The sequence below is a fragment of the Gracilinanus agilis genome, chromosome 3 (genome assembly GCF_016433145.1).
Source record: "Gracilinanus agilis isolate LMUSP501 chromosome 3, AgileGrace, whole genome shotgun sequence".
In the NCBI taxonomy this organism is placed as follows: Eukaryota; Metazoa; Chordata; class Mammalia; order Didelphimorphia; family Didelphidae; genus Gracilinanus; species Gracilinanus agilis.
This window is the reverse complement of record NC_058132.1, coordinates 45,673,846-45,683,345: the sequence shown is the minus strand read 5'-3', so window position 1 is coordinate 45,683,345 and position 9,500 is coordinate 45,673,846. Positions and strand designations below refer to the sequence as shown.

The 9,500-nt window shown below is 56.7% G+C and overlaps 1 protein-coding gene across 1 annotated transcript in view; it reads left to right on the top strand.

Moving 5' to 3' along the window:
* CASZ1 (castor zinc finger 1) overlaps positions 1–7,598 on the top strand; it is a 115,028-nt gene extending 107,430 nt beyond the window's left edge. Inside the window, exons 11-15 of the mRNA XM_044667730.1 lie at positions 2,271–2,433; positions 2,848–2,911; positions 4,290–4,444; positions 5,290–5,412; positions 6,624–7,598. Coding sequence (XP_044523665.1) covers positions 2,271–2,433; positions 2,848–2,911; positions 4,290–4,444; positions 5,290–5,412; positions 6,624–6,969 — 851 coding nt within the window. The 3' untranslated portion in view covers positions 6,970–7,598. The remainder of the gene's footprint in view (positions 1–2,270; positions 2,434–2,847; positions 2,912–4,289; positions 4,445–5,289; positions 5,413–6,623) is intronic.
* The last annotated feature ends 1,902 nt before the right edge of the window (positions 7,599–9,500 follow it).

Genomic DNA, 9,500 nt, shown 5'->3' with positions numbered 1-9,500 from the left:
GAAGGAAGGAAGGAAGGAAGGAAGGAAGGAAGGAAGGAAGGAAGGAAGGAAGGAAGGAAGGAAGGAAGGAAAGAAAGAAAGAAGGAAGGGTGTCTTTATTAAGCACCTACTAGGTACCAGGGACTAACCAATGACACAGGACACAAAGACTCCTCCCTCCCTTCAGGGAGTTTACGTTCTAATAAGAAACTACACATAGGAGATCAGTGGTCTAGGAGGGGAGTCTTGTTCTTGTGAGTCCCTGAGAAAGTCAGTGATTTATTTACTCAAGGTCACACAGCTCATATAGGTCAAAGACAGACCTTGAACCCGCCTTCTTGACTCAAAGGCCTGCTCTCTTTCCTCTCTTTCCTTCTAATATTTCATTTTTTCTCTCCCATTTTCCCCATGGATTTGGCCTGTCTTTTCTGCTCAGATTCTTCCTTCCCTCTCCTTCCCCCTCTCTCCTTCTGCATTTCCCTCTTTCCTTCCATTCAGAGAGGAGAGGAGATCCCGCTGAGCCGGTCTGGGTAACTAGGTGATCACTGCCCTCCAGAAAGGTAGACTCCTCCATCCTGGCAAATCACAGCCCCTCTGGGGCATGGAACTGGCCATGACCCCTGTGAGTGAGGCCCTGAGATTACAGGGCTTTTCCCTTCTCTGCTGGACTGCCCATTCCCTCTAAGTGGACAAGATTTTATTTTAGTACCAGACATATAGGGCTCTCCTCTCCCCTTCCCTTCTGTTTTCATGGCCCAGCCTCCATTGGAGAGGCGCCATTTTGTAGAGCAAGTCTTGGGTCCTTTGCATCATTTTGGCTTCAGGCTGTCATAGGCAGGGGAACCATTCAACTCATAATCAGTGACCACAAGCCAGAATCCCAACCCAAAAGGTATCACGGGTTGGAAGATAGAGTCCTGGACTTGGAGTGGGGAAGACCTCGCTGTGTGGCCTTAAACAAGTCCTGTCTCTTCTCAAGGCCTCCGTTTCCTTGTCTGTAAAATGAGGGAGTCGAGTTAGATGGCCTCTCTGACCGCCTCCAGCTCTAAATCAGATCTTGGTGGCATGGAATGAGTCCTGGTTTGGGAACCACTCACAAGCCAGGAACGGAGCCCAAAAGGCATGGTGGGGCTGTGGATAGTCAGAAAGCCCACCCTGGCTACTCCCTGGGCCGGACCTTCGGGCCTCTCCCTCGCAGCCGCCTCAGTTTCCACCCCTGTAAAAGCAAAGGGTTGAGCTAGATGGCGTGGGTGGTGGTCGGGAGCCGGGCTCCCCGCCTCAGCCCTGGGCAGGGCCAGCACAGCCCTCCCCCTCTCCCTGAAGCACCCAAACTTTCCAACACTTAGTTTCATTAGGAAAAAAAATCTCCTTTCACCCAAACAAGAAAGGTCACCGAGGGAACCATTTTCCTTTATTTTTTAATAAAATGCCACTAGCTGTCTGTGAGAGAGCCAGCCATCAGCTGTAGCGCCTCGGGGTAAATTAATATTTTAGTCACTTGGGGATTGTGGAAAAAAGCTCGGTGGACATGTTTCTGTCAGCAACTTTTCTGCGTCTCTCCCCTCTATTCCTCGCCCTCCTTTGTTATCTGCCGGCCCTCACCACCTTTGGCCCAGGACAGCCCCTCCGGGCCCTCCTTGGGTCTTGGGGGGGGCGCGATCCCCTCCCCTCCCCCTCCCCCTCCGCGGCCGGATGGGAGAGAGGTCACGCAGTTTGAACCAATCTGATTGGCTGTCAGGTTCGATAGCCCTTCCACGGCAGAGGCTCCTCCTGGGCATGCTCAGTGGCCCGCGGAGCCCGGTCGCCACAGCAACGGGGAGCTGGGATGGGGAAGGGGGCTTGACTACCAGTCTAAATGTGCCACTCTGACTCAACATTAACAGAGACTTTAATAAATACTTAAGCGGCAGCCCCGCAAATTCCTTGTGACAGCTGGTGGAGAAAATGAAGTGGGGTGGGCTCCCCTCCTCCCCCGCCCCCCCACCAGCCTCCCACCCTTCTCCTCCGGGAGGCCCCCTGAGCCCAGACAACTTTTGACATAATTTTGCAATAATTATCACTTGAAGAATTGCTCTGCCGGGGTGAGAGTCACAAGTAATCACGTCAGAGGGGGAGAAACGCTGACCAGCAGCCAGGCCTCCCGGCCGGCCTCCCACCCTCCAGGACTGCTGGTGGTAGCCGTGGGGGGGGCTCCTTCCCTGACGGCGCCCTCTGGGGAAGGGGGCTGCCATGCCCGGCCCCCCAGGCCCCTGCCCTGGTCCTCTGACCCTCCGCGTCTCCCCCCGCCACAGGGAATGGGCAGCAGCCGCCTCAGCAGCAGGGCCCCCTGGGACGGTTCCCCCCGACCCAGGCGAAGCAGGACCCCGGGGAGAACGCCTCAGCGGCCTCCTCCTCCTCGGGCTCCCAGGAGACCTTGCAGGATCGCAGTCTGGACCTCAGCGTGAAGGAGCACAGGTGAGCGGCCCACCGCACCCAAGACCGAGCACGCGGCCCTGCCCGGAGGCCTCGGGCCTTCTCTGGCAGGGAAGTTACTTCCTCTGTCCACCAAGGGCTGGGCCCAGCAGCCCCTGCAGGCCCTTCCTGCCCCAAGTGAGCCCTCCAACTAGGAGCCCCGAAGACAGGGAGGTCCCGGCCTCGGCCTCAGACACAGGCCCAAAGGCACTTCTGGTAGAAGTAGCCAGCGAGGGACCCCAGCAGAGCGGCTCCCAACTTCCCCAGGAAGCCCTCGGCTCGTCGGGGGCGTCATCCCTTCCTCCCCTGCTAGTCCCAGGAGGCCCTCGCCGGGGAGGCAGCCCGGGGGGAATTCATCTCTGGGCTCCCAGGCCCTGTACACATCCTAACGGAAGCCCATTGGTTTGTGTGTTCCAGTAATGAATCAAATGGCCACGCACTTGCAGCAAATTCATCTCTTTTATCCTCGCTTATGAATAAGGTAAGGCCCATCCATCACACGCCTTCCATCCCCCCACCCAGAGAAATTAAAGCTGGGCGAGGAGGCTGGGGGGGGTGGTGTTTGTTTTTTAATGTTTTGCCTCTAATAAGATGAGTTTGTACCATTTAAATTTTGAGACCATTTTTCATCGGGTATAATTTCAAAGCCACTGCTTACAAATTAATTTAATGAACTGGCTGAAGAAATATATCCCAGCCTCTGACACCTTTTTTTTCCCCCCTTCCCTTCAGATGGAGGGCACCAAAAGCTTTTCCCGAGTCCTCCAACTTCCTTCTTGATCAGTTATTAATGTTATTTATTCCTTTTACGGGGTTTTGTTTGCTGTTTTGGTGGGGTGTGGAAGTGGGGGGGCTGGAGATCAAAGTGGGAACAAAGCATCAATTTTCACTTTTCGGGGTGTGAGTAATGGTGGCGGGATGCCTCCTGGGTAGGACACTCCGGAATATTTATTTTAAATAATGCAGGGTCTTTTTAAATTATACATCACCTCAAATATATTTCGCCCCCCCTTTTTACATGATAAATTTGACTCTGGCTAGATTAATTTGGTTACTGTACACAACTGCATTAGCGAGCTGAGACGCTGCCGGGCCTGGGCCGCGTGTTATCATCTGGCACGCGTGATGGGTGCTGGAGGTTTGTCCTTCTGGTGTCCCTGAAGATCTCCTCTGTGTGTGTGTGTGTCTCTCTCTCTCTCTCTCTCTCTCTCTCTGTCAGCAGCAGCAGCGGCCAGGCCAGGGGATAGATAGGCCAGAGAGGCTGACTCTGTTCTGGGCCTCGAGCGGGCCCCTCGTCCCCTCTTTGGCTCTCTGCTTCCTGGGTCCGAGTGGCTCGAGCCTTCCTCTCCTCTCCTCCCTTCTTGCTTGTTCCAAGCATGTCTTCAGCTCTCCCTGCCAGGCCCTCTCCTTCCCTCCCCTCCCTCTTCAGTCCCTCTTTGTGTATTTTCTCTTGTTCCAAAGGAATTCGTAGGGGTTCCCCCCTCCACCGTCTCCCCCTCCTCCTCCTCTTGCATCTCTTTTGAAAACCTTCTGGCAGGAAAATAGCCGGGGAGCCAACGAGTCTGGGGGAAGCCGGGCTAGAGTCGCAGCCTGGCTTTGAGTGATAGCTTCTAACAGCATGGGGCTGCTGGGGAAGGACCATTGATGGGCCTTTTGAATATCCATTGGTCCGGGCCCAGGCCCGAAGGCCGCCCGCAGCCCCCAGCCATTCATGATGAAGGAAGAGGCCCTTTGGGGCCCCCCTCCCCAGGCCCGCTCCCGCTTGGTTCTCATCCTGGAACAAAAGCGAGGGGCTAGCAGAGCCTCCCAGAAGCATCCTCGGTCCCCCACCTCCCACCCCGTCTGTGTCTCCTTTCCAGATGTCCCAGGGCAACCCCAGCCTCGGAAGCCTGCTGAGCATCAAGAATGAGGCGGAAGGTGGCCCCGCTGGGGATCCCTCTCCGTACCTGGGAAAGGCTGTGAAGAGCCTGGTTCAGGAGAAGCTGTCTGAGCCCTGGAAGGCGTACCTGCGCAGGTATGGGCCGAGGGAGGGAGGAGGAGGGCCAGCAGAGGCAGGGAAACATCGCTTCAGGACGTGGCCTTTTTCCTGGAGCATCCCAGGTCAAGGCCAAAGGCACTTAGTTGGCACCATCGAACCAGGAACCACTTGGCCCAATGGATGGAGCATCATACCTGGACACAGGGTGACCTGAATTCAAATCCTGCCTTCAGCTCTGACTAGCAGTGTGGAAATCACTCCACCTCTGCCTTGGACTCAGTTTCCTCCTTTATAAAATAAAAGCACCTCTTTCCCAGAGTTATAGTGAGGATCAAGGCAGCTAGATGGCTTGAGGGATGGACAGACAGTCAGGCCGGGAGATGGGAGGTCCTGGGTTCCAGTGTGGCCTCAGACACTTCCTAGCTGGGTGACTCTGGACAAGTCACTTAACCCCCCATGGCCTAGTCCTCACCACCCTTCTGCCTTAGAACTCATACTTAGGATTAATTCTAAGATGGAAGGCAAGAGTTTTTAAAAAAAAAAAAAAAAAAAAAAAAACTATTGCCCTCACCACCGAGAGAGGTGGGATTGTTATTATCTTCATGTTACAGTTGAGGAAGCTAAGGCAGACAAAGGTAAAGGGACTTGCTCAGCGTCACACACCTAGCATATGAGTCTGGATTTGAACTCATGCCTTCCCAACTCCAGGCCCATGCTCTGTCTGCTGGAAAGATTGGATTAGTCTGAGGAAAAGGGTCCCTGGAGGGACTTCCTCCCCCCACTAGGCCACTAAAGTCTCAGTACAGGATCCCTCACAGGCCCCAGGACCCCCTGCAGGCCAGGGTTCCCAGCCCTAACCTTGGATCTTCCTGTCTGGCCAGGTTTGGCACCAAGGACCTCTGCGAAAGCCACTGTGACTTCTTGCACAAAGTTCACTTCCACTGCGTGGTTGAAGAGTGTGGCGCCCTGTTCAGCACCCTGGATGGGGCCATCAAACATGCCAAGTGAGTGCCAGTGTCCTGGGGGACCCTCAGCCTCTCCCCCAACCCCCCTTCCCAAGGTGGTGGGGCCTGGGGGAGCAGAGAGGATCCTGCCCCAGCCCGCCCTTCCTGGCCTTCCTGTGCCCAGCTGTCTCCCTCTGCCCCCGTGATGTCCTGGTGCCCTCCTCACTGGAAAGATGGCACGAGACTCTGACGAGCCAACAGAAAATGGCCCGTCTTCAAGGCGGCAGTCAACAGGGCCTGCCTCAGCTCGATTGGAGGCCTCAAATACTGTGAACTAAGAACATTTTAATGATATTTACTGATTTAAAGAAAAGGAAATTATTTCTAAACAGATTAAGATTTTTAAAAAAGTCTCCGGCGATGTTGTTTTATCAGCTTATTGGAAAACTTTTGTTATCAATAAACTGATTGGGAACCTCAGTGCCACTTCATAAAAGTAGCCATTAAAGGGCTGGTTCTTAAAACAAAGCATTCGTTGCTGAATCTCCCCCTTCTGGCTTTCTCAACTCCCAACAGACATCCCTCGTCACAGAGTCAAAAATAAAAGGTGAGGGCCTGGTGACAGCGGGGTGGCCAGTGGCTAGAGGCAGCTCCAGGGACGGAAGGGCTGGGTTCTTAGCTGGGTGACCCTGGGCAAGTCCCTGAACCCATGTGCCTAGCCCTTCGGGCTCTTTTTCCTTGGAACTGAGACTCAGGACTGCTTCTAAGACAGAAGGGAAGGGCTTCCCATAAAAACCTGGCCAGGGCAACTTGGGAACAAGTCCAAGAACAAGGCTCATTTGCCTTCTCATTCGGCAGCTAGACAGTAGAGTGACTAGAACATGCAGGACCTCCGATTGGGAAGGCCTCCGTCCAAACCCTGCCTCGGGCACTCCGTGAGACTCCCTGGCTCTGGGCAGCCGCCTCTCTCTCAGCCTTCCCTTTCTCCTCTGTAGAAAGGGGCCAGTCCGTGTGCCTGTCTCCAAAAGGGTCACAAAGATGGAGTTACCCCAAGAAAGGGCTTTTGCCCACCCTCCAGTGGCTAGCGAGAATGAGGATTGAGGATGGTTTCCCCCCAAGAGCCTCCAGGGCCGGCAGCCCCGCCACAGAGCGCATCCTCTTTGGCCTTCCTCTGGGGCTCAGCGGAGGGGGAGTGGGCATTTCGGGGGGCTCTCCCTGCGCCCCAGCAGCCCCCCAGCTCTCTCACCTGAGTGTTTCCTTCTCTTTTATAGCTTCCACTTCCGAACAGAGGGAGGAGCGGTAAAGGGGAATGCTGAAGCGTCCTTTCCAAACACGGTGGCTGAGGCCAAGCCCTCGCTGACCCCATCTTCGCCTCCGGCACCCTCGGTCACCACCACCGCGGCGGCGGCTGGCCTGGAGGTGCCCGCCCCCAGCCAGGCCGCCATGCCCTCTGCCCCGACCCTGCTCGCCTGGAAGCAGCTGGCTTCCGCCATCCCCCAGATGCCTCAGATTCCGTCATCAGTGCCGGGCATGGCCGCTTCGCCCTTGGCCACCACTTCTCTAGAAAACGCCAAGCCCCAAGTCAAACCCGGATTCCTCCAGTTCCAGGAGAAGTGAGTCCCTCGGATGAGCGGGGAGGGGTAGCCGGGTGGTCCCGGGCCCCCCCGAGACCCCCCGGGTTTCCCCTTCGGTGGAGCAGGGCCCTGTCTGTGTTTGGGCTTCGCCGGGGGCTGGTCAGTCAAGGTTTATCCCTGGTCGAGAGGCTGCTGCTAACATCCTTCCCTCCCGTCTCGGCTTCCCATGGGAAGCAGGACTCCTGGACCGGCTCGTTTGGCGGCCAGAGCCTGTGCCCGGCCTAGCTGGGGCTGCTCGGGGTGCCTCGGGCGGATCCCGGGGATGGCGGTGCCCCACGTCCCCCCACCGTTTCCTCATCTGCCGATGGGTAGGACCGGACTAGAAGGCCTCTGAGGTCCCATCCAACTCTAGGAAACTGGGCCTTGAGGGCTCGGCCATGAGATGTGGCCGCTTCCAAGGGGCCCTGGAAGCCGTGGCAGTCCGGCTCTCTGGGAGGGGGCAGATGCAGGGAGAGGGGCCTCCCGCAGGTTGGCTCAGGCCTTTGGGGTGGTGCGGGGGGGGGTCCCCCTTCCCGGGGCAGCGGTGGCGGCAAGAACAGTGATTGTACTTGGATCTCTGCACCCGCGGCTTCCTGTTCTCAATAAAACTAATAAATTGGAAGTAAACACACACCACCTGCGTTAAAGCTGTCCTCCCTCTCCGAGAGCCCCCGGGAGTGGGGCCCCTAGTCAGGAACCAGGGCAGGGCCCTTCCCGGGGACCCCACGCTAGTTTCCAGAGTGTCCCTGGGTCTTATTCAGCCACCTTCCTAGAGGCCAGAAGCACCCTGGGAGGAGTGCTGAATCAGGGGACATAGGACCCGGGTTCGAGTCTTAGCTCTCCCACTGGCTACCTCTCTGGGCCTCGGTCTCCCCCACCATAAAATGAAGGTGTCTCAGTGAGCTGTGAGGTCCTTTCTAGGGGTGATCTAGGATCCAGGAGGAAGCCTCCACTCTAGTGTCCCAAGAGAAAGTCAGGACCGGCCTGGATTTCACTGATTACTCCTACCCCCTCCTGGACCCCAGAACTTGCCCTTCCATGGGACACAGCGCCTTGGGGAACTCCCCCACCCAGTGACAAGATGGTGGTAGAGGAAGGTGGGGGAGGGGACGAGGACAAGCCCCCCCATCAGAGCTCACGGGGTGCCAGGATCGCACTGGGGAGGGGGAGGGGGGCACACAAGGTGGTGGGACCCTCCTGGGCGGGGCAGACATCAACGGGAACCTTTGTGGGGGTCTGGGAGCCAAACACATACCTCCCCATTCCACCTGTGCCCGGGGAAACCGCCTCGCTGTACTCAGGCAGTCAATCCAGGGCAGTGCCCACACGGTGCCAGCCAGGCCCTCCATGGCATCCCGCCAAGGACTGGCAGGGCCGAGCCCTGACTCTCAAACCCAGTAACCGATCGCAGGCGTCCTTATCTCCAAAGCCAAGGTGTGGTCCGTGGAGGCTCAGTGTCCCAGCATGCAACGCTCTGGGCAACCCTGGCACTCCGTGCCGGGATAGAGCCGGGCGTGCCAGGACTCGGGGAAGCAGGAGAGCGGCCGTGGGGGGCGGCCCTCTGCCCGGGGAGCCGGCCTCGGGAACCCCTGAGAGCTTGGGGGCAAATGGCAGTGACCCTGGGGGTTGTCACTCTGTTCCAGCGACCCCTGCCTCGCGAACGACTGCAAATACGCCAACAAGTTCCACTTCCACTGTCTCTTCGGGAACTGCAAGTACGTGTGTAAGACCTCCGGGAAGGCCGAGTCCCACTGCCTGGACCACATCAACCCTAGCAACAACCTGGTGAACGTGCGAGACCAGTTCGCTTATTATTCCCTGCAGTGTCTCTGTCCAAACCAGGTAAGACCACTGGCCCTGGGGGGAGCAGGGAGAGGGAGCCCCAGGAGCGGGAGGCGGAGCGAGGGGGAGGCTGCGGCAGATCTCCAGGCACGGGGAAGGAGCCTCCTAGTGAGAAATGGTGAAAAAATAGAGGGGAATGATCTGGCCTCAGACATTTCCTAGCTGTGTGACTCTGGATAAGTCCTTTGCCTGCCATTGCCCAGCCCTTACCACTCTTCTGACTTGGAACCACTACTCGCTATTCTAAGATGAAAGGTCAGGGCTTAAAAAAGAAGAAAAGACAAGAAAGTTCTCCTCTTAGGGCAGCTGAGAGGCACAGTGGATAAAATGCAGGCTAGCGTGGGGAGGTCCTGGGTTTAAATCTTGCCTCAGATACTTCCTAGCTATGTGACCCTGGGTGAGTCACTTAACCCCATTTGCCTAAGCCTTGCCCTTCTGTCTTTGAGTTGTACTAAGACAGAAGGTAAAGGGGGTGGGGGGTGAGAGACAGAGACAGAAACAGAGACAGAGAGAAAAAGAGAGAGGAGAGAGAGAGGAGAAGAGGGAGAGACAGAGACTGAGAGAAATAAAGAGGGAGAGAGAAAGAGGAGAGAGAACAGAGAGAAGAGAGAGGGGAAAGGGGAGAGAGAGAGAGAGAGAGAGAGAGAGAGAGAGAGAGAGAGAGAGAGAGAGAGAGAGAGAGAGAGAGAGAGA